Source organism: Bos mutus, chromosome 11, assembly GCF_027580195.1.
Source record: "Bos mutus isolate GX-2022 chromosome 11, NWIPB_WYAK_1.1, whole genome shotgun sequence".
Taxonomy (NCBI): Eukaryota; Metazoa; Chordata; class Mammalia; order Artiodactyla; family Bovidae; genus Bos; species Bos mutus.
Genome location: NC_091627.1, coordinates 3,043,333 through 3,069,800, shown reverse-complemented (window position 1 = coordinate 3,069,800; position 26,468 = coordinate 3,043,333). Strand labels below are relative to the sequence as shown.

At 59.3% G+C, this 26,468-nt stretch overlaps 1 protein-coding gene across 1 annotated transcript in view; it reads right to left on the bottom strand.

Annotated features, from left to right (window-relative positions):
- The window catches only part of SEC16A (SEC16 homolog A, endoplasmic reticulum export factor), a 32,423-nt gene that overhangs the window by 2,976 nt on the left and 2,979 nt on the right, over positions 1 to 26,468 (bottom strand). The window contains 29 exon segments of the mRNA XM_070378733.1: positions 144 to 203; positions 662 to 739; positions 1,359 to 1,435; positions 1,673 to 1,810; positions 2,208 to 2,319; positions 2,405 to 2,461; positions 2,641 to 2,721; positions 4,556 to 4,687; positions 5,358 to 5,440; positions 5,833 to 6,063; positions 6,380 to 6,572; positions 6,821 to 6,934; positions 7,735 to 7,875; positions 8,506 to 8,611; positions 8,754 to 8,865; positions 9,008 to 9,125; positions 9,265 to 9,346; positions 9,735 to 9,832; positions 10,714 to 10,953; positions 11,304 to 11,442; positions 11,549 to 11,610; positions 12,435 to 12,577; positions 13,425 to 13,599; positions 13,683 to 13,881; positions 14,296 to 14,422; positions 15,567 to 15,664; positions 17,809 to 17,939; positions 19,530 to 19,810; positions 19,813 to 23,110. Of these exon segments, the coding sequence (XP_070234834.1) occupies positions 144 to 203; positions 662 to 739; positions 1,359 to 1,435; positions 1,673 to 1,810; positions 2,208 to 2,319; positions 2,405 to 2,461; positions 2,641 to 2,721; positions 4,556 to 4,687; positions 5,358 to 5,440; positions 5,833 to 6,063; positions 6,380 to 6,572; positions 6,821 to 6,934; positions 7,735 to 7,875; positions 8,506 to 8,611; positions 8,754 to 8,865; positions 9,008 to 9,125; positions 9,265 to 9,346; positions 9,735 to 9,832; positions 10,714 to 10,953; positions 11,304 to 11,442; positions 11,549 to 11,610; positions 12,435 to 12,577; positions 13,425 to 13,599; positions 13,683 to 13,881; positions 14,296 to 14,422; positions 15,567 to 15,664; positions 17,809 to 17,939; positions 19,530 to 19,810; positions 19,813 to 23,041 (6,837 nt within the window). The 5' untranslated portion in view covers positions 23,042 to 23,110.

Sequence of the window (26,468 nt, the reverse complement as noted above, 5' to 3'; positions counted from 1 at the left end):
CTCAAAAGAAAAGAGCACGGTGCCCTCAGGCATGTGACGGCTGAGCGGCGACAGGTGGCGTCAGGGGCCGGGGCAGAGTGACTGAGCAGCACAGCGATCTCAGAGGAAAGACAAGCCCCGTGCACAGGGCCAGCCACAGGTACCTGGTTAAAATGCTGGCTCACTTCCCGTGATAACGAGCTCAGTGAACTACAGCGCGAAAGCTACAAAACAGCAAGAACACAGACAGACGAACAGCAGAGTCAGCGCGGCGCCGCGGCTCCAGCCGGCAGCTCGGTCCCAACGAGCTACGCCGCCGCTAGATCAACGTAGCTCGATGGGGAGAAAGCCTGAAGCTCCTGCTCGCAGACAGCTTTTACAGGAAATGACCCGTCCAAGAGACACTCGCCTAGCCCCGGGCCTCGGGTGGCCTGACCTCATGCTGCCCGAGGCACGGAGGGGACCCCGCTGAGGAGCGCCTGCAGCCCTCACTCTGGCCCAAGCTCCCCAATGACTGTGCGGACACAAGTGTGCCTTTTTTAAGAAACACAGTGCTGCTCCGGTTCCTCAGTTTCTCAACTGCCCTCTCACCACCCAGTAACATCGTCTTAGAGAAGCCACTCGGATACCATGGGCCTCCGAGTCCCAGACTCTCCGCAGACGCGCCCCCAGTGGCGTTTACCTCTCCTCCCTGGGGACCATCCAGTCCAGATGCTGGGAGTTCAGGTCCAGGGAGCGACGCCACTGCAGGCCCGAACACCTGCCGGGACAGGGGGGAGGCTGCTGCCAGCAAAGCCGGGTGAGCCCGAGGCTCCCACGCAAGGCAGGACCACCCGGGACAGCAGCACGGCCTCCCGGGGCGCATTCTGAGAAGCCCTGCAGGTTCTGCACAGACCTGCTACTCCAACCCGCATCGCATCCTTACTTCCCGGGCACCTGCTGTGTGCCCCATGGCGACGGGCACCGTGACGCCATCCATGTGGCGGCACCCTGAGGCTCAAAGGAGCTGAGTGACCCCATCCCCTGCCCCCCCTTTTTAGCTTTGCCACACGCTTGTGGGATCTTAGTTCCCCACCCAGGGACTGAACCCTCGCCCCTACAGGGGAAGTACAGGGTCCTGACCACTGGACCACCAGTCCCCTCCTACCCCCAAACTTTAAACAGCTAACTAATGGAGAACCAGGGCTGAAGTCAAGCTCCATCCAACCTCAGATATCAAACTCTAAATGATTGTATTTCACACACACAAAGAAACCCTCTATACCATTAAAACGTCAGCAGGAGAGTGTTCCCAGAGAACAGTTGCACGTGGCCGCCTCCTGGGGGAGCAGGAGGCTGACTTCCACTGGCCCCCATGCCCTGCTGTGTGCATGGCTCACCTTGGGATCCGAGGTGGGCTCTGGCCTGGCCGGCCCCTCCCTGCTGGCCCGCTCAGTGGATGGCAGCTCCTCTGCATCTGCGGGGAGACGGAGGAGGCCCTTGCTGTCCACACGGCCCTGGTGCCCGGGGGACTAAGCCCCAGGGGACACATACCGCCTGCCCCACCACGCACACACGCCTGCAGACACCACGGCGGGCCTCGCGCTCTGCGTCCATGGTGCTCTTCTAGAAAGAGGACCAAGGCCAGGGCCCCAGAAGGAGACCTGAGGCCAGCAGGCTGGCAGCGGACAGCCCTGCTGCCCGGGCTGTGTACCTGCGTTTGGGCCCAACAGGTGAGCCGGAATTGGAAGCGGGGCCAGGGGTGCAAAGAGGTCAGTGGGAGCCAGGGCTGGCTCGCTCCGCTGGGGGCCCCCCGGGTTCAAGACGTCCACGTAGCGTGCCCTGGTTCCAGCTGTGACACGGAGAGAAAGCAAGGTCACCCCCGTGCCATGGCCCCCAGCTCCGTCCTCCGTGTGTCCAGGGACCATGGGGACCCCACTTCCAGCCCCAGGGAGGCTGGGCTCTGACCAGGAGCCTCTCCCAGGGCCTCCTGCTCAGGTGAGGGTCCCACTTCATGCCAGGATGCCGCCAGGCTGCCTTTCCGACTGATCGGATCCACCCTGCCCAAGACCACTCACTGCTCCGGAGGACGGGCACCCCCACCCCAGACTCATCTTCAGAGAACCAGCCCTCCTCTCGTGGGAGACAAGCCACGCCTGACACACGAGTGGTCCCTGCCGGGCTCTGGAGTGTCTACAGGACAAACGCACAACCCAGACCCCCTCTAACTTTCGGCCGGGCCCTGTTACCTGCTTTTCTAGAATACATGTTCACGGTGGGTCTGGGGAGCCCTCCGGGACCAGGGTGGGCAGCTTGTGGAGCCTTGGGAAGGGCAGCTGGAGGCGGAGGTGGAGCCTTCTTCTGCGGAAGGAAAGCCCGCTTGGAGATCCACCACCCCACAGCTCCTGCCCCAGGGAGCGCCTCTCTGCCCGTGGTCCCAGCTCACCTCCTCCTCTGGCTCATTGACGTCCACCCATCGGTTCTTCTTTTCATCCCAGACGATCTGCCGGGGTTGTGAAAAGTAAAAAAGAAAACTCAGCAGCACGAGGTGAGCAGACTCAGGCCCTGAGCGCGAGAGGCGTCGGCCCAGGTTCGCCGAGGACTGAGATGCTCCATGCAGACAGCTGGACGCCCTGCTGCTGCAGAACCCCCGGCTCCCCAGGCCCACCTGGCAGGACTCACCGATTTGTTCTTGTCGTCTGGCAGGTAAGCTTCTGTCCTTTTCTTCACAGGCAGCCAGCGAGAGAACCAGGATTCGCTGCTCTGAACAGAGAAACCACCAGAACAAGCCTGAGGTCGTGGCACTGAGAGAAACGAGCCCGGCACAGCAGGGCCAGCCCGCGCAAGCCCCGGTGTCAGGTTGCAGGTGCCAGGGCCACAAGGACAGGAAGCAGACGCCTGGCTGGAGGTGGGAGGGGCCTCACCGCAGTGGAGGCAGGGCTTCGGTGTGGAAGACAGAGCCCTGGGGACGGTGGTGGTGGCCGCACGACAGAACTGCGCGCTCAGAACAGTGGAGGTGACCAACGTGCTGAGTGTCTCACCACAGTCACAAAAATCGCAACAGTGACGTGCCTCCTGGAGCCTCTCATGTCCAAATGCCAACAACAGGCGGCCTGAGACCGTCTCCCCCAGCAGTGGTGACAGCCAGCAAGTCCGTGCGGGCTCCTCAGAACAGGCCCTTGCACCCCCAGAATGGGAAAGGTCAGGTGTCAGGGAGGTTGGCCTCATCCTGCACACGCTGCCCATCACGTCCGCCGCAAAGTGCAGCAGCAGCAGCTCCACAGCCCCCACCCCCTCTGAACCCGCGGCCGACTCCGCACTGGGGCGGGCGGCCGCGTCCAGTCACCTGCACGGCTTGTGCACGCTTTGAATTAAACTTGTGTTTACTTGTGATACCAGCCACGGGGGCTTCCCTTGTGGCACAGTGGGTAGGGATCTGCCCGCAAACGTGGGGAACATGGGTTCCATCTCTCATTCGAGAAGATGCCCTGTGCTGCGGAGCAACTAAACCCAGGAGCCCCGACGACGGAGCCTGCGCCCTAGAGCCCAGGAGCCCGAGCACCCTGAAGCCCGTGCTCCACAACAAGAGGAGCCACGGCAGTGAGAAGCCTGTGGCAACAAAGAGCAGCCTCCACCTGCGGCCACCTAGAGAAAGCCTGGGTGCAGCAACCCAGACCCACGACAACCAAAAATAAATAATTAAAAAAAAAAGATACCAGCCGTGAAAGCCGACTCTGCTGAGCACTAGACTGAGAACAGTGTTCTTCCCAAGCAGCCACCAAAGGGTAAGAGGCCACCCAAGGCTGGAGAAGACGCTCAGAAGACACATCTGACAGAACCTGCATCCACGTGAGAAGGGCCACCGCCAACCTGAGGGCCCCGTAAAGGACAGGAGAAGACCTGAGCAGCCCTCCACAGACAAGGTCGGGGTGGGCAGACAGGCACTCGGAAAGGCGCCGCGTCACTGCTCATCAGTGTCACCAACCCCGGCACGGTGGCCACCGTCAGGAGGGCAGACAACGCGGCCCCAGGGACGATGCGGCCGGGGTCTTGCCTGCTTGGTGCTGGAAGGACCTCCTGGTAAACCAGAGAGGAGGCCTGTCCAGCAGGACGTTCTAGAGCTGGACACACAGCTATCCCGTGATGCTGGGATACACCCTTGGGAAAGAAGTGCGTCCACCACAAGACACAGACAAGAAGACTCACGCGGCTGGATCCCCAATAAACGCAAACTGAGCGACACCGACTCACGTCCGTTCCCGGGGGAAAGGACAGCAGCAGCGTGGCGCACCCACAATGAGGCGCTGCACGGTGAGGGCCACTCCCGCACGCGCGGCCCAGCCTGGGCGGTGGGGGCAGGTCAGTGCTGACATGAGCCTCCGGGCGGCTGCATGGGCCCTGGAGCCGCGGGCCTTGGGGCGGGCAGCGTCCCCCGCTCTGAGCTGGTGGTTCACACGTGGACACAGACAGAGACACACCCACACACACTTCACTGCACACACGCTGCCCTTCCAGAACACGCTGGGCCCCATCTTCACACACACGATGTCCCCTTGCCTCGGCACCCCACCCCTGCCCGGCTGGGGCTGTGAGTCACCTTCTTCGGCTCCTTGCTCTCCTTCTTGGCGGCCTGGACAGGTCTCTGCACTTCGGGCGCGGGCGTCAGCGGCGCAGGCAGCTGCAGGGCCTGAGGCGGCGCCTCGGGACCTGGTGAGGTTCTCAAGGAGCCCTGGGGGGACACACGCGAGCACTGAGGATGGGGCGGTTTGAGAGGCAGAACTGTTCAGAAAGATGGTCATCCCCAGGTTGAGACAGTTTTTTCAATACAGTTAAACTGCCACTTTTATTTTCTCAGGGACAGAATGTTTTAATGGGAAAGCGCACAAGGAGCGTTTCCCAGGACAGCAAAAAGAATTGGCTATCTGTAAGAAGCTTCCAGAACACGGGTAGAAAAGCATTGATCCACCCGCCCTCCCACCCCTGCCCCTGAAATCACAGCACACAGACGGAGTGTGTGTTTATGTCAAACACGTCTGATACGATGAATCCTAACTTCAAGGAAAGCACTAAAAGTTTTACAGATCCTAGAAAAGATGCAGAAATCAGAGAAGTTCTCCATTTCAGAAAGCTTAAAACTGACAAGACAGTTTCATCATAGACACGTATTTCTCCTCCTTAAAAGCCTTCTTTTATACCGTTACTTTTCTCCCTATTAATGCTTACAACAGTTCTTCATGTTTTAAGGATTCAAGGTTTCTCTTTATGAAATTAATTCAAAAGACAACCTCATAAATTTAAGTGCTGTTGACCTACTTACAGTTTAAGAAAGAAAAAGTACTTATTCACTGGAGTTTACAGAAAACAAACAGCTTAAAGACAAAAACCATATGGGCAAATACCGTATCAGCGAAGTTCCCACCAAACTCCTCCTCTCCCGGCTCCGAGCGCGAGCTTCTGCCGGGTGTCTCCTGCGGCACCACCCCTGCCGAGGGAAGCGCGGCTCCAGTGAGCTCCGCACTGGCACCCAGGGCAGGGGGGGCTCCGTGGCCACGCCCGCTGCTGGGGACGCACAGTTCCCCCACCCGCCAGGGCCCCCGACACGCCCTTCTGAAACCCAGACTGCACTGTTCTAAATGTGTAAAAACAAAGCTTCACTTTTAGAGGAAGGTTGTCCAGGTGGACAGATGGCCAGGGATACAGCCCTGTAGGAGGAGGGCTGGTGCATCCTCTGGGTCACAGGGCTGCCCCCCCGACCCTGGGACACCCACTCCCACCTCCTCGAGGTCAGGATGACTTAGGTTCCTCCTACAGGCACCTCCTTGAAGAGCAAACCCACTCCACTCTGCCCTCAGGACGGCCCCTCTGCAGACCCACCTGTGTCCTGGCCCCTGGCCTCCGGGAGCAGGCGGTCCGTCTCCTGGAGAGGTGGCACCCCAGGTCCGGGGTACAGGGCCACAGGGTCAGGCCCAGAGGGCTCTGGAAAGCCAGGTACAGCCCCTGGGGGACCATGTACGGGCCCCAGCTCGACAGGACCTGGCAGTGGCACGGGGAACATGGGCACCCGGACGGGAACGGCTGCTGGGCCATCGGGGAGCGTCAGAGGAGCTGCAGGAGACGGTGCAGAAGGGACTGTCTGAGACCACGTGCTCGCCCCAGGGACTCCGAGGACTTGCCTCATTCACTGGGAGACGGGAACTCTCCGTCTGAGCACGAAGGCTGAGGCTGCCAGGGCGTCAAGGGGCCTCACTCCGCATGGCGCGGGCTCGAGGCCACGGGAAGCCCCGACAGCCCAGCAGGCGGCCGTCCAGCCCTGTGCAGGCCCACTGCCTTCACGGCCCTCCCACCCCACCCGACCTTCACAGCCCTGGGACTCGACTGGATCATCAAGGGAGGCAGCACCGGGAGGAGGCCGCGGGCTCACCTGAGGGCAGCAGCCGCACATCCTGGCTTAAGAGCTCGGCGCCGGTCACTGGCGGGGCCAGCAGTGGGTTGTCGGCACCCAGGCCCACCAGCTGGGTGGGTTCTGGGCCGTCACGGGGCCCCACCTCAGGGCTTGGTGAGCTAGGGCAGTGTGGGGGGCAGGCTCCGTCCTGACTCCAGGCCACAGCACCCTCCTGGGGGAGAAAAGCCTCAGGCATCTCCCCGCCCGACGCTGCCCCCCGCCCTCCGACAGAGGTGCCCCGAGCACAGATGCTGCCTCCCCACGCCCCGCCAACAGAGGTGCCCTGAGCACAGACACCGCCCCCGTCCCCCCGACAGAGGTGTCCCGAGCATGGGCGCTGCCCCCCACTCCCCTAACAGAGGTGTCCTGAGCACGGGAACCCTTGGTGTGCACACAGGGCCCCCTTCACACCCAGCGCACCTCGACCTGTCTCTCCACGAGCTGCAGCTGGACCAGCCAAGGAGGCTCTGCAGATGCCTCCTCCTCCGGCTTCTCCTTCAGCTGAGGGTCAAAGAGGCGCAACTGGGAGGCGACCTGGAAACACATGGAGATATAGGCTCTGTTCCCACAGGAGACGCCCGCCAAACCTGCTATGGCCTGAACACACCCAGACGGCACATGCAGCTTTCCTCCACCATGGGGGCCCGAGTCGCACTCTCTGGACCGTCCATGACTGTGTACGCGTGAGGAGAGGGCCTGGGACCATCTTAGACAGTGTACACACGAGAGGGCCTGGGACGTCAGCAGCCCCTGCACTGGCCGCGGAGGCCACAGCACCGGACGGACCCTGGCATGCTGAGCCCGCCTCCACTGGACTCTACTCGCCGAGGCGCCCCTACCTGGACCGCTCCCTCTCTGGGGGCCGTGGGGGGTGGGGGCAGCAAGTCTGGCCTTGCGGTAACGGCGGGAGCCGCGGGGCAGAGAGAAGGGCTCGGCAGCCCGTTCATGTGGCTCCTGTGACTCTAAGAGCTTCCCTGGCAAGACTCCTCAGTGTCACGAGCGCGGGCTCAGTGCCACCTCCAGGGAAAGGGACACGCGGACACTGGGCACTGCCAGGAGGTCATCACGTGCTCTGTCTCACGGAGCAGGAAGCTGGGGCCGCAGGGCCACAGCCAGGACCCAGCCCAGTGAGGCCCCCGGTGCCAAGTGCGAGGCTGGGGTGCCCGGGTACGCGGGCCTCCTGCCAGCGGCCCTTCTCACGCCAAAGCTCCCGGAGGGCCCTGTGCTGAGGTGCTAACACCTGCTCCCGCCCAGGAGTGTGCAGGGCCCGTCTCGGTCGGGCGGTCCAAGAGCCGCGTGGCTGCGGCCCCCGGGGGCCCAGGCGGGGGCGTCACCTGCACCAGCTGGTGAAGCAGCACGGGCGAGTGTCTGTGCGGCTGCGCCAGGACGCTCCTGGCGATCGCCTCGCAGTAGTGGAAGGCCTGCGCGGCCAGCCCCATCTCAGCCAGGCGGCAGCAGTAGATGAACCTGAACACCTGAGACAGAGAGACGAGCTCAGCGGTGCTCGAGCCGCTCGGGGCTGCCCCCTGCCCCCTGCCGCCCCTGCCCCAGCCCTCCGTCCTTCCTCGGGCTCTCCACACCCCCCGCCCCGCCTGCTCACAGCAGAGCCAGCCCCCGCCGGCAACTTTAGATCAGGGTACACGACTAAGCTTCCGAGAAACTCACACGCCCTGAACACAGCTGTCAGCGTTCCCAACCACGGAGTGAGCACGAGGCGCCGCCACGCCTGTGCCGTGAGAACGGCCTCTTGGGAGCCACCAGCGCGCTCACCCTGCTCGGCTGGCACCCACACGCCATGCCGTTTCACACACGCATGCACAGTCCCGTCAGGTACCACCCTCCCTGACAGAAAAGTCCACAGCTGACAGAAAAGAACTTGCAACCGAACAGTGCAAGTTCTTAGTACACAAGAGGTCTGAGAACCAAACTTCAGTCAGAACCCTCAACGCGACAGGTTTCTGTTCCCGAGTGTTACTGGTTAAGACCTCCTCGAGATTTCCAAACCCGTTTCATCGTTTTGTTTCTTTGAATAAAACCTGTAACAGCTGCGGCCTGTGAGCACTGACCAGGCCCAGCCCCGGGAGTGCGCCAGAGCCCGGGCCCACCTGGAAGCTGGGAGGGGAGCAGGCCTGCGCCCCAAGGGACTGCGCGTACTCATAGGCCTCTGTCCTCTGGATCGCCTCGTTGGTCGCAAACTTCAAAAACGGCAAACTGTGGAGCACAGGCGTCGTGTCACGCGGAGCGGCCCCTGGAAGCCGAAGCGCCAAGCACCCCAGGCACCGCGGCTCCGCGCAGCCGCATGGGGCCTCATCCCTTCTAAGGGATGCGGGTGCCGCGACGCCATGTCCCTTACCTGTGGTTTGACCCAATTAAGACAAGCTTTGCGGTCTTCTTGGTGTACACCCCAAATCCGACCTGGGCCATGAGGTAGCAGAAGTGCGCAGCATCAATGAGCCCTTTGGAGGCTGAGGGGAGAGAAAGCAGGCGGGCTCGGGCTCCAGGACAGCACCGCACTCCCAGGGACACACGGACACCCCGGGCAGAGGGCCAGTTCTCGGGCTGGAGCGCCGAGGCCCAGGCCCCTCTTCCGCGTCCACCCTGACCTACCCAGGGTGTCGCCCATCGTGGCCATGGCCCGAGACTCCACGTCCACGCTGCTGCTCAGGTTGGACAAGATCATGGCCAGGTGTGGCCGCCAGTCTCCCCACTTCTCATCCCCACAGCACTGAAACCAGAAGCAAGCAAAAAACCCTGAGGCTCAGAACACACTTAGTTCTGCAGGGCTTGAGCACGTGGGTGTGAGAAGGAAGCAGGTGCGGACTCTGCACAAAGGCCAAGCTGAGGCGTCGTCAGGACCCACTGACCGTGGACGCGGCCGGCATCCGCCCAGACATCAGCTGGTAGACAGTCTGCAGGGGGTCGTTGATTGGAAGGCTGTTGGCGAACCTGAGCAGATGTTAAAAGAGGAAGCTCAGCCAGGTCAGAAAACAAGACACAGAACTAGCCTGGTCTCACCTCCACCCATCTGGTGACTGGCCTGACGCTTGACCCGGGCCAAACACACACACTGGTGTTTTTAAAAGACTGCAGGAGAGGGAGACTACAGAATTCGTTGAGATTTTATAGAACTAAACTCTGCAGTCGACAAAAACAGTTAAATCCCTGAGCCACACCCTCCGAGGAGGGCCAGTCAGCCCGCAGCCAGATGTGGCAGACGCGCCTCCCCAGCTTCCTCTGCCAGGAGCTCAGGGGCCTGTGGGCTCCCCAGACCACAGGAGGCTGGGCGCCGGCCCACGGGCATGCCCACAGCCTGCGCCACGGCAGGACTCCTCACCTGGTCATGACTCTGGCGTGCGTCCGGCTATCCATCTTACTGGCAAGTAGCAGGGCGTGACCCCACAAGCCATTCTTCATTGCAGACTCTAAGGCGTCCTGCAAAGCATCAAGAGCGTGTCTGAACCCTGAGAAGGACAGGGCCCCTGGCGTGTGTGCCGTCGGGAGGGACAGAGGGCACAACTACAGGGATAACACCAAACGACCCGGAGGCCCCGAGACGCGCGCCCCACGCGGGGACGTGGGAGCCGGCTCCCAGCTCCCCCGGTCGGGCCTGCAGGAGGCCGTGGAGGTGCCTGCCTTTGGCACCGCTGGCCCAGGGACACAGGCTGTGGGACCAAGGCCAGCGGAGCAGCACACTGCCATCCCCTCCGCCGTGACTGAGGCCTCGAGGATGCAGATTCCCCAGGCCCAGGATGACCCCTGGGCCCCCCTGGGCATCTGCCCAGCACCGGTAGGGCCTTTCGCACTGCAGCACCCCTTCCACAAGTAACCTGGGCCGAAATTCAGAAAACTTCTGACCAAGAGCCAAAAACGTTTTAACAAACAGTAATTAAACAAACAGATGTGGGATTTCCATCAGCTGTAAAATGTCTACTCTAAGATCATTTCCTTATCAAACCATGAGTCTCGCTGGGCCCCACTCTGCACTGCCAGGTGCCCGCGTGGAGCCAGCGCAGGGCGTGTGCCTCGGCGCCGCCCGCCTGTGCCCAGGCCGCTCCACTCTGGCACGGGCCCCGCCCGCTCACGGCAGCGACGGTGCGCTCCCCCGACCTGCGTCAGGACACACGGATGTTGTCCTATGCACGTGTTCACCCCGAGACGCGCCACACGCAGCAGGGGCAGGGCCACAGCCCAGGCTCAGGCCTGCTCACCTGCCGAGTGACTCAACACGGGACCGGCAGCTCTGACACAAGCAGCGCTCAGGACAAGCTGCCGTTCGCACCTTCAGAGACGACACGCCAGCGCGGGTCACTCACCTTCTTGCGGCCATAGAGCAGCAGCTCCCGGAACCGCTCTGTGTCTTTCTCGAGGGTGCTGGCGGCCTGACTGTCCGTGAGGAATGAGAGCTGGGCCTCGCCGGACTCCTCCTCCTCCACCTGCTCCACAGCCTCGTTGGTGAAATCGATCAGGTTGGCCTCATTCGGCGACTTCCCAGGAAGCCACACGGTTCGGTGGTCTCGTAACAAGAGCTCTGCAATGTCTGTGCCCACCACGGTCTGCGAGGGACAAGAGGGAAAGCAGGCTCAACCACAAACAGACCCTCCGAGGGGGCAAGACCACCCCAGCCTTGGTCGGGGAGGGCCCGTCAGACCGCCTCGGGTGCAGAGCTGCTCCCCCCCTCGCCGGGAGCGACACGGCACACCGGAGGCACATGCTGGGCAGGCCGACGAGGCGGAGGCCAGACCTCCCTTTACCCCAAACCACATGCCCTGCTGGACTCCTGCTTCCTGCGGGACCCCCCGGACGGGAATGCCTGGCCCAGAAATCCTGCCTGATCCTCCTGGGGGCTGAGGACCCCGGGACTAGAGCCGACGAGAAGGGACGCTCTAGGAGGGGAGACACGTACCCCGTTCTGCCTGCACAGCAGGACAATAAAGCTCCAGAGAAGACTCGCAGACTCTTTGTCTATTAAGTTTTCATTCTGCAAACACTTTGTAGCCTTGTTCTGTGCAAAATTAATAACATCCACTTTATGGGTCTCATCTCTGCAAAAAGAACACACGCTTGGTGAACAGCAGCCGCAGCACTTGCCAGGCCGTGCCCGGCACAGCCAGTGGGCGGGGCACCGAGAGCGCTTCTGTGGGCACGTACTTGCCGAGAGGTCCTGGGAAGGCCCGCATCTCCTCCTGCTCCGGTGTATGCTGCAGCAAGGTCTAGGCAGGGACAGGAGAGGGATGGGGAGAGTGGTTCACAGGGGTGGCACAGCATCGCCTGGCCCAGCCCACGTCTGCTGGCCACATCGGCAGACAGAGCTACGGACACCGTCCTTGGGACGGGCTGTCCCCCACGGGGGCAGCGCCTCCATCACAGATCGTGGGCAAGCCAGCTCTACGACAGTGACTTCCAAACTTTACTTAAGCAGTGAGATCCCTTCCTCCTGCCCAGACTCTGACGCAGGGCCTGGATACACACGATGGAAGAGACCTGCAGGCACAGAGTGGTGTGCCCCACGCCAGCCCCCCGAGGTCACGAGGCTCCTCTACCCACTCTCCAGATCACCGGTAAAATGAGCACCTATGGAGCCCTCCCTCCAAAATCAGAAAGTCAAACAACAACAAAAAAATGAACACAGGATAATTCCATGTCTAACACAAAAGTAAAAAAGTGAAGTCGCTCAGTCGTGTCCGACTCTTTGCGACCCCGTGGACTGTAGCCTACCAGGTTCTTCCGTCCATGGGATTCTCCAGGCAACAACACTGGAGTGGGTTGCCATTTCCTTTTCCAGGGGATCTTCCGAGCCCAGGGGACGAACCACAACCCCCCCCCTAAAATTCTTACTAACAAAATATTGACTCCTGGGAGGAAAAATAGATGACAGAACAGAATCAAAACCACCTACAAATCAGACTCATGGGTTAGCGTTGCTTAAGACTGCTTTTCAGGCAAGGACACGGAAGTGGAAGAGGGCAGGCTGGAAAGCACGTTTTTGAGGTGGGGGCGCTGAACGAAGACACGGAACTGCTCCCCACGGAATTACCTCCATGCTGTGAATTTCAACCAGCGCAGGCTGTCCTTCTGAAGGCAGGTTTGGAATCACTTTGATGAGCTGGCCCCCAGGACCAAACCTGGCACAGACGTGAGGCACCGAGAACTTCTCGGGAGAAGTGGGTCTCGACGGAGCTACATGTGGATCAAGTGAAAAAGAAGCTGCCAGCTTGTCACTGTTTAATGCTTCTCAACTAGATCAACAGCTCAAGTTTTTAAGACACCCAGACAGCCGGAATCACAGATTATCCAGATCGACTGCCTTTCAACTATTAAATATCCTATTAAAAAGGAGAACTTACGCATGTGTCACACAAACAAACCATTAAAAACAAGGAGTTTCTCCTCTAAAATGAAAAGATTCCTTTAAGAGCCATCAGGATGTGCTGTGCTTTTAAAACAGAAACCTGCTCAGGTGGCCCTGCGCACTCCTCACAGCTACGACCTTAGAGCAGCATCAGCGCGCTGAGGTAACGACTGAAAGTGAGACACCACAGGCGAGCAGGAAGGGAGATCTCCAATTACGGAACATTCGAGCAAGTCCATCAGTTATCTCTTATACTGTTTGTTCTCAAACTTCACGTACTTGTACAGGTTTCCAAGAAATAGCACGTGATCAAGTATCTCAAAGGTGCACTGAGGTGCAGCTCGTGCGGTAAGTAAACGATCAGGAGCTTTGCAAGGAGAACCAGGCTTCCTCTAAGAGCCACGCACCCGTGCGGTCAGCCTCGCAGGGCGGGTGGCGGGAGGGGGCTGCTGTCCCTCCACATGGGGAGCTGACCTGGGCAGGAAGCCTCAAGGCAGCGCTGCACTGAAGTGGATGTGATGGACAGGCCAGCAGCTCCCAGGGAAGCCCAGGCCCGACCATCACCAGTTCCCACCTGGGTCGTAGCCCAGCCCTTCTTGCCGCAGGCGCAGACGCTGGTCCCAGGAGCCCCTGGGCCCCTCCGCACTGTGTGAGCCCAGGGCCTTGCACACACACCTTGCTCCACGGAGGGCCAGCTGGCCTCGGCGGGGTAGCCGTACTCTGGAAAGCCTGGTGCGCCATGGAAGTCGCTCCCGTAGGGGCCGTAGGCGTAATCACCGTGGAAGGAGCCCGGCGGAGGGGGCACCTCATAGGACCCGGAGGGCACGTTATGACTCCGGTACACCTGACTCTTCGGGAGCACAAAGTGGATAGGTGAAGCCCCTTCGCCGCCCCCCGTGACCCCAGGTGGCCCCGGAGCCTGCCCCCGCCTACCTGGTGGGAGTGGGCGCTGAAGCTGCTGCGGCGGCTCTGCAGGCTGGGCGCGCTGCGCAGGCTCCGTGCCGAGTGCTCGCTGTGCTCACTACGCCGGTCCACCTCCTCCCCGTAAGGGTCCCGAGGTGGCTCGGGCTCATCGTCAAAGCTCCCGGTGAAGCGGGGGTCGTACCTGTAGCGGTCATCGTATTTCTCGGGCCTGGAGGAGGCAGTAGGCAGAGGCAAGGCTCCTATACTGCACACGGCTGAGCCCCCCAGGGTCCTGACCCCAGGAATGACACTCGCCACAGCCCACACTGTAGCGGGGTCACCGCACCCACGGCCAAGTTCAGGCCCTGCCTGAGACCAAGAGATACAGGCTGGGGGTCCATTCCAAGGCAGTCACGCCTCTCATGGACCTGCGAAGAAGAGGCTGAACTGACTCCCCGCGCTGGTTCTAAGGTCAGTTCCCCACCAAAAGCCCGAAGAAAGAACCTCCGGTTCACCCTTCTTTGACAGTGGCGGGTGCCTGGGAGCCAGATGCGACCGCAGCTCTCGAGTGAACGCAGGACCCAAGGGCAAAGGCCCGGCTGACTCACGGCCCGCCCTCCGTGCTGGAGTCTGTGCTGCCCACCTGTCACCGTAGGCGTAGTTCTCCTTCCTGCACAAGTCGTACTCGGCATCACACCAATACCCCCTGTCGTAGGAACGGGGGTCTCTGAACCGAGGGCCGTAGTAGAACCGATCCCAGCGACTTGGGTCTATAGTGAGAGATCACCAGGTCAGTACAATGTGAAAAAGACACTCCTCTGGCTACCACTGGAGAAACCAGGCCATCCCAGGACTGAAGGATGCTCCTAGCCTCCGAGAGGAACCAAACTCTCCACCCGAAAAGCAGCACGACCCTGGGGACCATGAACCGTGAGGCAGGAGAGGATCCGGCATGTCTTCCTCAAAGCCCACTGGCTAAATTTCTCTCAACACGTGCTTAAAAAAAAAAATCATTCATCTCTTTTCTCTAATGTGGTCCACACAGCTTTAAGAAACACTCTCAGTGGATAGGCAAGGGTCTACTGCGCAGTGCGTGGAACTACACCCGGTCTCCTGGAGCAAACCACAATGGAAAAGAGTATTTAAAGAGAACCAATGTACGTGTACAACTGAGCTGTTCTGGGACAGCAGGCATCAGGCGCAACACTGAATCAACCGTATCTCAGTTAAGAATAAAAATCTAAAAAACACTCTCAAACTAAAAAACTGTTTTTCCAAAACACATTAATTAACATTATAATGCGTAAAACAGTGCAAATACAAAGTGGAGGAGGAGCCCCAGAAGATGGGGAAGTAGGGGCTGTGCTGGACTGACGGCTGCAGGTCAGGACCCTCCCTCTGGCCATGGCCAGGCAGGGGGCCCAGGAGGGCTGCTCAGGGGATGCTCGCCAAGACGCACATGCGCCTGAAGGGGAGGGGCACGGGCCACCTGAGGCTGCTCTGTCCAACCCGAGGGCTCCTGCTACACGAGGCCCCCGGGCACATCACACGTGAATGGTGCAGGGGGCAGCCGGCCCCTCATTTTATTTCTATCAATTTTAGCTCGTCCGTGTAAGGATGAGCCACATACTCTGGTACTACCAAGAATTACACTTTGCTAGAAAGTCAAAGAAATCTATCAACGTGATAAAAACACACTACTGTGACTTGGGTAATACTTGTCAATGAACAGTAGCAATACAGTTATTTCTAGACGCAAATTACTTTCTGCTACTTTGGCTATAGATAAAATCGCATGACTAATAAAAAGGAAAAGTTTCCTAAGAAAGTCCACCACGCCGCCACCTGGCGCCTGGCTGCACCAAGGTCTGAAGGCGTCTGCTGCGGTAAGCCCGTGACAGCTTCTGAACGTACCTCCGTAATCGTACTGGCCGGAATAGTAAGCTGCATAGTAATCACTCTGACTGCTCCATCCGCTTTTGGAATTATAGTAACCTTCAGGATACACTTGCCTGAAACACACACACACAGTGCTGTTACAAAACAAGATGAGCTGCTGCTTAGCATGCGACAAGATTCCAGTCAATACACCCAGAGCCCCAGGCTTTCATCACGGCACCTTGGTTGTGGAAAAACTCCAATCAGGAGATCCGAACCAGTGACGACAAAAAGATTACAGGACTCCCTACCATAGAGCGAATTGAGATCTATCTGCTGAAGCAACTCAGGAGGTGTTGTTCAGCAGAAGACAGCTGACGCTTTCTGGTGCGCTCAGGAATCCATCCTGTCAACGCCAATGCTGAAGCAGGCTCTCCCGGCTCTGGAATCGTGCTCAGCAGAAGCGAACGAAAAGCACTGAGCCACGGACACCAAGCCAGCACCGACTGTGACACCCTCCCCCAACCGTGACTGTGTGTCCCCCGAGAGGGGTGGAGGCCCTGCACCCATCCCAGCTGACTGCCCAGTGCTGCTGCCTCTCACTGCAGGATGGGCGGGACCGGGCCCGCTGGGTCAGAAAGATCCTTGGAAGGACTTAACAGCACTTCTGATTTTTAAACTGTGACTGCAAACCCCTGGGAATGGCTCACTCCGAGGTGCAGCTGCCCTTGAAGAGTGCCCCCCTACCCCCACCGAGGGAACAGCACCCGCTGACTGGGGGCCCTGGGGCAGCACTCGGGCCCCACCGGCCCCACCACGGGGGCCCAGAGATGCACCCTGAGTGGGGCGGGGCGCCCTGAGCGGGGCAGGGCAGGGCACGGCCACCCTGCTGCTTGCCCAGCCCCGTCACCCAGCAGCAAGGACTCCACATGGATACCCAGGGCGCTTTCCTCCCTCCAGCAGCTCCCCTAGGCTGTGACCACCCGGCATGAGCACAACACACGGATGCTCAACACATGCACATAGGCCTGCACGCGTGTCTGCACGCGTGCACATGCAGGGAGGAGAGCGCAGTGAGGACGCAGAGGGGACCTGGACACCATAGGCTGGGCCTCAAACCCCTGCCAGGCAGCAAGGCCCGCCTCCGATCAGTCACAACAGCCCACAGCTTTCACGGGCCCCTCGCGCTAACCCGAAGGCTGGAGAGGAGACAGGAAGGGCGAGGTGTGTGTGCCCTAGCCCCGCCCTCCCTCGCCTCTCAGGGCTTCCAGAAAACATCTGCCTGCTGCTCTCCCAGATCAGAGCATCCACTGTGATGCCAGTCTCGCCTCCCAGGGGACAGATGGGCATGGTCTCCCACCGAGTGCCCAGAGCGCAGGGGTCTGAAGCTGAGTGCGTCCCTCCGCAAGGACAGGGGTCCACCCGGACAGGCCCGGCTAGCTCTCCAGACGAGCGACCAAGGCCTTGAAGCAGCAGGAGCAGCTCTAAGTCTGTAAGGCAGTGGGGGACGCGGCCTTCCCCTGCGCCACTCTCTCCATTACAAGCCGGAGTAAGCCTCACAGTCTCACAGAAAGCCGGCCCTGCAAGACGAGGTGCCTGGGTGCAGGGGCCACTATGGCAGGTGGCAAGGCTGGGCCCTAACCCACCGACACCTGAGTGGGAGAGCTGTGGCCTGCTTAAATTTTACTCAGCGGAAGACGCGACGCCAAGGACCTTTCAAAACGCCTCGTCTGTAACTGCAGAACTGAGACGCGCTCAGTCAGGTAGAAAAGTGAGAGCGAGCTTGCTGGGGGCCCCGACCCAGGAGGCAGCGCCAGGCAGACAGCCCAGGCTCGCGGCCCCCGACCCAGGAGGCAGCGCCAGGCAGACAGCCCAGGCTCGCGGCTGCTGCCACCAACAGATCACCCCAGGTCGCAGCCTGAGCCTGCCTGACCTGGGCGCCTCTGGAACCAGTGTGGGGAACAACCTCCACAGGTTAAAAGCTGCTATGTGACCACAGGCAACAGGACCACTGCCCAGGCCAGAAGAAGCCCTGCTTGAGAGCAGGGGGCCTCCCTGGTGGCCCCGCCCAGGGTCTGGCCTGACCAAGACCACCTGCCAACGTGCCTGTGGCTGTGTTGGGTAGTGGGCTCAGTTTGATTCAAAGATGCATCCTACGATCTGTCCACACCCACGAAACGTACACACACACCCAACAGGTTTGTATGATTCTCTGCAAACATGGTCTCCCCCGAACCACTAAGCTACAACGACAGCCGGCAACACAAACACGCATCACCTGGCGACCGGGCGGTCGGAGCAGTGACTGGCCCGGGAGCCGGGCCGCTCGGGCTCGGGGCAGCGACAGGGGTCCACGTAGGCAGCGCCGTCACAAGGCCTGTACCTGGGGTCGTAGAGGCCGTAGACGTCCTGCCGGAAGAAGGACATCGTCATTAGACGCCAGGAGCCACCTACGCAGCCACCTGGCATGGCTCTCAGGACCCAGGTAAGGCTCTGCAGACAGCCCTGTTCCAAAGACAGCCAGCCCGGCCTGGCTCAGGAGACAGCCTACAGCAGCGGGCCATGCCCAGGTGAGCCTCAAGGGCTCTCTTCCGCTTCCTGAGGTCTCACCTGAGTAGGTGCTGAGACCCCACAGCCTGGGGTCCCATCTCGGGCACCAACTCAAGCAAGCAAAACAATCCGGGTCCCCTGGGATTGGGTCCCGCGGGCACAGGCAGCCCCAAAAAGAGGATCGCGCTCTAGCCTCACGAGGCTTTCAGCCCCTTCCGGATGCAGCAGCCCTGCGGCCCCACAGCCATGCTGGAACCTGAAGCAGGGATGGGTGATCCAGGCACGAGCCAGACCTGTCTTTCCTGTCTCAGGGCCTGATTCTCTGTCAAGAGCGGGTGGAGAACGAGACAGCATGTAACCTGGACTTACTCTTGACCCCCACTGGGGCCTGGGGTCCCACGCAGCAGTGCCGGGTACCGCTGGGGCTCGGGCCCCTCCACACTCTGCCGGCCCACCCTGGGGTCCTGCAGAGCGTCATTTCCCTCCATGCAAATAAGTCTCTGTGGCTCTTCCTGGCTCTGATTCCCAGGTCTCGGGGTTAGGCATGTAACTCATTCCCACGCATACACAGACTCTCGAAGCCCCTCAGGCCGCCCCACCCCCAGGCGGCCCCCAGCCCACCACAGCTCTGCTCCCTCAGCTGCTTCTGACTGTGGGGCCTCCAGTGTGGGGCCCACAGCCATGTCACGCAAGGAGCTCCAGACTCCTGGTCCACAATCCTTCTACCTTTGCAGACTGTGGCAATGCTGGGCCAGGACACGAGATGGTAACGAGCAGACAATCAAAGGTGTCCACGTGGGCCACAATAAAGCAGGATGAATCGGAAGCTAAACAGCACCCGTGGGCCTGGCTCACCGAGAAGAGCTGAGAAAGGATCCCGTGCAGCGTGGCGGCCCCGTGCTGTGGCCGGGTGCCCGAGCGTGCACGCCGCCACCGCTCCTAGCTGCTCCACCTGCACTACGCCCCAAGCCTGGCCTCGTACCCTGAACGCTTTTATCCTAAAGCAGGGCTTTAAAAGACTAGAGTTTGCCTCTTGCTTCTCACGTTAAGTTTTTGATGTTAAAACCAGAAAGAAGCTTCAAGAGGCTATTCCAGTTTTCCAAAATGTGCCACCCAGAACTCTGGCTCTGCTGCGAGCCGGTGGGCAGGACAGGAAGTGAGGGTCCTTTCTCATGTAAGCTGGGGTATGCTGTGCTACACCAAAATGAAGTAGTGATTCTCCCCAGATAAAACAGGCTCTTGTGCAGCGTGGCCCTCCAGGAGAAGGGCTGTGGTCCAAAGAATGAGCTGGGACAGGGAGCACCCTTCTCATGAAGCTCATGAAGAGGCGTGTGCCAGCAGGGGGACCATGGGTTCCCTCAGGACTGACCGCAGAACCCTGCCCCGGAGCAGGACATGAGAAAGAGATCACTGGTCAGAGCGCTCAACCGCCCAAGAGCATGGCCCTACCTGGTAATAGTGGGGGGCTGGGCCAGGATCCGGCGGGTATGGGGAGGGATACGGGGGCTGGTAGCCGTCATACAGGGACCTGTAGTAGTAATAGGAAGCCAGGTCGGGAGGCGGGGGCTGCAGCCACTGCTGGTCGGGCCGTGGGGCGGCCTGGCTCGAGCTGGTGGACACAACAGAGGCGCTGGAGGACCGAGGTGGCCGGGGCGGCAGCTGCTGACCCGCGTCAGCAGGAGCTGGGCTTGCAGGCTGGGCCGAGTCTGCAGGCTGTGCCTGCACCGGGGACTCCCTGGGGTTGAAGGCTCCGGAAGCACTGCTCTGGGCCCCTGCGGAGCAGGCAGTGGCGGTGCCAGCTCCTGCTTGGCTCTCTCTGCACCGGGCTGGTCCTGAGCCTCTTTCATCACCTGCTGATAGAAACGGTCCGGGGTGTTCGCCCCAGGCCCAAGAGGCCGACAACTGGCAGTGGGCTGCTGACCAGAGGCCGGGCCATCTGCATGGGCTGGGCCGTACACTCCTGCAGGATTTTCTAAAGTCCTACTGAACGTGCAGTCCAGGGCTCCCACAGCTCCGTCCCGCCTGCCACAGAGGCCTGGCTTGCTGCTGCCAGGCACAGAGCTGCCGCCTGCAGGCGGCACCAACACCAGGCCCGAGGCCCCCGCAGGGCTGGGCAGCCCCTCAGGAGGCACACACTCTGCGCTGTGGGCCTTCTGACCTTCTGGAAGTGAGGGCTTTGGATGAGAGTGCAGTTGAACCAGCAAATTAGCAGCTTGATTAGAAACCACGTCATAGGTACCAGAAGCTTGTGGAAAAGGACTCTGAGCCAGATGGTTAGGCGGAGGCGAGCAGACGAGAGAGCCGGCTGGCATCCCAGACAAAGGTACATTCTCTCCAGGATCACCACCAGCAGCCCGGCTGCTGACTGAGGGCTTATCTCCCACCGAAGAGTCTCTCCAGGATGGAGCCTTCTCGTTAGAATTTGGTAAGGACATAGAAGAGTTAACAGGCTGAGCCAGACTATAGCTTTGATCGGGCTGGGCGATCAAGACGGGCTGATTCTGCAAACACTCAGTGGGCGGGGAGGACAGCAGGCTGGCATAGCCGGGGCCAGCCTGCGGCGGCAGAGCCTCCTCTTCGCCAAGCTGCGGAGGGTTCTCCAGGTTCTCAGAAGTGCCAAGGCCATCCCCACTCTGACAGCCAGGGCCCACCTGCCGTGCCACCCCCTCATCTGGGGGCTGAATCACTTCAGACGGCTGAGGTTTCACTGGCACATGAAGCGCGGGAGCTGCCGGGGCCAGAAGGACGTTGCCCCCAAAGTCCGGGAGCTCGTTCTGCGCCCACAAGGTCGTGGCGGGGCTCTCACACGTCCCAGGCCCCTGCGCCCTGGTCGAGGGCCTCTTCTCGGGTGCGGGCAGCACTGTTTCCAAGGGCGGCCCCGCGGCCTGCAGAAGTCCACGTCCGGCCTCCACGGGTGTGGTGAGAGGCGGCACGCAGCGCTGCGGCGGGAAGAGGGTCTCCATGTTGTCAGGAGGCTGCTCCAGGTTGCCAGGGGTGGCATCAGGCGTGGCAGCGGCTGCTCTGTGCTGCTTCTGGTGGGCGCTGGGCCCCCTCACCTCTCCTACCACGTTGGCGCGATCTGCCTCAATGGGCTTTACTCCAACCAAGTGCGATTTCACGGGTTCAAAAGAACTGTTCGCACTCGTCTGAAATACCCCCGTAGGTTTTGGGGGGCTGGGGGTCGAGGGCTGGGACAGGCTGCCGTGGTAGTTCTGGCTGCTGGTCTCGTCTGTCTCGCCGCCGACAGGAGAGGAATCGATCTGCTTAAAAAACCTCCCTGCAGACTCATCCTCAGGCTTTCCCACTTCCTGCTGAATGAAGGTACCCGAGTCGCAGGGCCTGGCTGCACCTGGAAGGGCCCGGTGGCTCTTGCCGCCGTAACCGGACGACACGCTGTCAGACCGTGCAGGGTGCGCTGTCATATCCAGGGCCTCGAGATTGGGGCCCCCGCTGCCCGCAGGGCCCACCGCACTGAGCCTGGGGCCAGCTGGGCCAGGAAGGGGCCCGCATCTGAGCGGATCGCCTGGGGAGGAAGGATCCATGGTGAGGGGCTCGCTCGGCAGAACTTCCTGGTTCTGAACAAACTCCAGGTTCTCAATGTTCTCGTACTGCGCCCCTGCACGGGCCGTGTCCGCCCACACGTCCATGGCGGCTGCCTTAGAGGCTGGCTGTGGCTCTCCCCCCAGCTGCATGGGCTCACTGCTGGAGCCTCTGGGAAAGGCCTGGTGAGCGCCTCCCACGCCCACGTGTGCGGGAAGCTGGCCGAGGCAGAAACCGTCTATGTCGGCCTGCCCAGCAGAGCCCGCTGTTTCCAACGAGAGGTTCTCTTCGTTCTCGGTCTCTCCTCCTTTGAAAAACATGGCGAGTGCGCCCGAGCCCCCCTCCAGTGGGGTCCAGCCACCCCCGGCGCCCGGCAGGTAGTGCGAACGGCTTTCCGGGCGGTTTACCTGAGCAAGCGGGCTAATAGCAGCCAGGCCTGACAGCTGCTCTCTGTTCACTCCAGGACTCGACCTGAGCTCCTGGTTTGCCCGAGCGTTCCCAACTCTGGAATTCTGCCTGAACGCGCTCTCTGGATCAAAGCTATTTGCTGAGTGGTCTCCACTGGGCAGGTAGGCGGCCTCGTTTTTTCCACCACTGGCCGAGGGTCCTGGTAAGGAAGCCGGGGGGCCGAGCTGCTCGTGGCCAGGACGCTGATGCAGGCTGGACAGAGGGGGAAAGTGGGTGACGCTGGAGGCGTGGGGCCCTGGGATCTGCGGGGGCCCCTCTGGGCCAGGCCAGTAATGCTGACCTGGGGGCCGTGGACCTCCCTGCCCCGGCCCCCACTGCCCAGGCACTTGCTGACAGGGCTGAGGGGGGAGCGGGAGCGCTGCTGGGGGTGTGGCGCTGTCGGGGGGGCTCGGCCGGCTCAGGGGCCTGTCGGGCCCAGACGCGTGCCCCTGTGGAAGGCCCCCGCGAGCGCCGCTGGACCCTGCTGCTGGGATGTACTGTGGTGGGTACGGCGGGTCCGGGAGCTCAGGCTCTGGGCCGGGAGCCTTGGCACTCCTGGTCGTCTCGGGCCCGTGTGAGGCCGAGGGCATTGGCGCCCCGGGAAATGGGCTGGCGTCTGCCCTGGGCTGCACCGGAGGCCCTGGCAGAGGTTCGCAGGGCCCTTGGGAGCTGTCCCCAGTGTTTGTGTGAGGCACGGGCAGACCAGCACGCTGCAGGGACGACGGCAGGGCTGGGCCTTGCAAAATGGGCAGGCTGCTTTTAGACGAACCGCCCAGCGATGTAGTCTGGAGAGCCTGTCGACTGAAAGCAAAAGGGTCTGTCACTGGCTGCAGTGGGCAGGCTACCGGGGCCATCGGAGCGTGGCTGCCGGCCTGTCTCCGGTAAGGGCTGTTAGACCAGAACATGGTCTGAGGACTCCCCGACGGAGGCGGCCCGACCATGCCAGACGGCACAGCCTGGGGCGGCGGCTGCATGACTGAGCTCTTGCACAATGAGATGCTGCTTGCAGAAAGAAGCAGGAGGGAGGCTTTCCTTAATTTGAACTGAAAAAGAAAAAAAGGAAAAAGTTAGCATAAAATCCATTTATTCAAAGTCCTGGCTACAATCAGGAAAATTGAGAAAGAAGAAAAAAACGAGAAAACAGTTTTGCATCTTGTAAGTCCTGAGGGATACACCCACCCTCGCCCACCCCTGGGAGGACTGCTATCTGCGGAGCGACGACACCGGCCTGGACGCCAAGGCTGGCCGTGCTGGAGCCGGCCAAGCAACTTCAGACAAGTCACTGCCCTGCTGTGACAGTCAGTTATGTCACCGAGCTACATACCCACGTGGAATGCCCACCGCCTCCACAATGCCCTCAGCAAGCTGGCAGGGACCAAGCAGAACCCAACACGAGGCACCAGGTACACAGTGCCTCCACATTTTCCGATAAATTATCACCAGGTCCGGAAAGGGCCGCCTCCTCTCTTAAGACCACATACCGTACTTTTCACACAGGTTAAGTTTATATTTGGAAAGGAAAACCAAAGTTAAAAACCTGCTTCTCCGTTTTAACTGAAGAGAGTCATAAAACACAGAGTCACACAAGCTGCAAAATAACAACCACCTGGATTATACATGCCTAAAACGCCTTTTATCCCAGCCTGTAGAATGTCTCCGTTTCCACACTGTGACTGGTTGCACACCACCAGCAAAACGAGCTGCGTGTGATGACTGGAGTTGTAACGACTACGCCTGGAGTGAAAATCCCAAGGAACCGTAAAGCAGTGCTGAAACGGACCAACCAAGTTCACTCAGAACTTGTCAGTGACAAGCAGACGGCCCACAGACCCTCTACGGAAAACAAAGGAGCAGAAATCCTCTTGACAGCGTCTTTTGTGGTCGTCTGGTTTTCAACAAAACATACTAAGTATAATCTTGAACAGTTAACCTGCACTTTTGAGACAAAAATCCAAGTACCGTCTCTTTACAAATTCGTCTTCCACGTGTCAGCCTACTCCCCAGCGACACCCTCACAAATGGATTAAGGGGAGCCTGTCACAGAAAAAGCCGACACCAAAGGGAGAAGCGACACAGGGCCCTGCACTGTGAGCCACATGTTTCTGCGAGGGTACAATGTTCCTGTCCTTGGACAAAAGACAGACAAAAGTGAATGAATGCATATTAAATCCAGTCATTTACTAACAAAAGCTGCCCTATGAATCCGCTACAGTTACTGCTCGGACATGGCCTTTTCCCGGGCCAACAGGGAATCCTTTCTAATAGACAAGCATTTTGACACTCACTTAGATTTCATGGAATTAAATATACAAAGAACTGCATCAGGGACTTCCTTTGGTTCTAAGCTATCATTTTAAAACTAAGAACACTTACAGCTCAGCTTTACATGGACCCAGGAGAGGAGAGCAGAGCCTTTTCCTCTTACATGTGAAAGGGAGGCACCCAAGACCACTTACAAAGCGATGGCATCCTCCTTGGAAGGCTTCAGCAGGAAACCCTCAATCACATTAAACAGCGTATATTAAAAAACAAAACACAGAGCACAGGCCCACAGGATTAATTCCTCAAGTGTCACTGTGAGAAAAGGACTGGGCGCCAGCTGAATGGCCCAGCCGCACCGCTGCTCCAGGGGTGACCCGATTCCTTCATCTATAAAGCAAGACAACTGAAATGATGGTTTCAGAGTTCTTTCTGGGTTTAATCTTATGAAATTCTATTCACAGTGAATTCTGGGAGGCCCTAATCCCTATGGCTGTTTATGAGCGAAATCTTATCTGAATCTAAATTTCACAAAACGTTTATACTCAATTATTTTCCGTGCAGAAACTTTCTTAGCATTATTTTCTCAATTCCTAAGGACCGCTTCATAAGCAGACTCTATCACTTCCCTACAAAGTAGCTTCCCCTTCTCCCCCTGACCACTAACAGCTTTTCAACAATAAACCCGTTTCATTTGGAACAATCTTCTGCCTTGAACATTATTCTTTTCATCTTTTTCTCTATTCATCAGCAGAAAAACAATGCAAGCACATATCATTTATCTCAACTATAGGGACTTTGATTCTGTCCAGTAAGTCATTCTGTAGCCTCAGGTCATCTAATTTTAAAAATGGCAGACTGCTTCAAAGAAACCAGCTGATCTCCCTAAAGATACATTATTCATAACTGTAGCTCTTCAATTAAGCTGCCTTGGATCTACCTGAAATAAGCACAACCTGTTTCAATATAAATTCCTGGCTACTGAACTGAGATAACGAAAGCACACGTCTCTCCTGCTAGGGCAGCCGCCTCAAGCACGAGCGGGTAAACCAACCGGAGCTCCAAGAAGCACCTGAGAGTCCAGGCTCTGCCCCTGAGGCGACTGCTACCCGACCTATCTATCAGACTATGGGACACGGGGCACAAAGACAGCACAGACCCCAGCTCTTCTGAGTACAGAATCAAACATTCAGACGTTAGGGAAAAGGAAGGGGGTTTCTCAACACTGCTGAAGGCAACGAAGAGCCAAAGGACACTCTGACGTTAAGTCAAGATGCTTACAGAGGCAGGAGGGAACCATGTTAAAATTTACATGCTACCCTAAAGAAAACTTTTGAGACTTAAACTGCAGGAACTTGCTATTAAGGCGTATGAGTCACAGAGAACAAGAAAGAAAGGACTTTTTGCCTCTTGCTGGATCTCTATAAGACAAGAGCACCCGGAACCCTAAGAAAGAGCATTTGCGGGGGGGCGGTGGGAAGAAGGGCGGTGCAGACACTTGAACAAGTTATCACCCTAGGAACAACTGTCTGTGACTCAAGTTTGCTTCTTAACCATTTCCGGGGACGGGAAACACCTTTCCAGTTAACCTCTACATCGAACAAAATATTAATAAGCAACCCAACCTCCAAGCTACTTAAAACTTTACAGATAAAACAGCAAAACTGATTTTAGGTGGCTGTCTCACGTCCAAGACGCTCTACAATAATACTTTCATCACAGAAAGGGCAGGTTGGTGGGCACACACCTCTGCCCCTTGATATAAAACACAGCGCCTGACCTCGGTTGCAACATCTTGGTAACCTCCCCACGAGATTACCAATAGACGCAACAAGGCTGTAGTTTCTCGGTTCAAATGTCAGTGTACCTCATCGCCGGCACGGCTCAGCAGAAACCAAACTGCGGACCCTTCGAAGCAAAGGGCACGCTAAACTGTGAAAGGAATTCCCGAGAGGTTTTTACTCTCTAAAGAGCTGCAGGTCTGGCTTTTCCTCCAGCCTTTCCAACATAACCCCACACCGAGACCACAACGGCCAGGGTTCACACAACTGACCCGACAGCCTGTGCAGGTGTGGGCCACGTCAGCACTCATGGCGGTCGCCCGGCCTGCTCGGCCCGCAGGCCCCCGCCCGAACCCCCCGG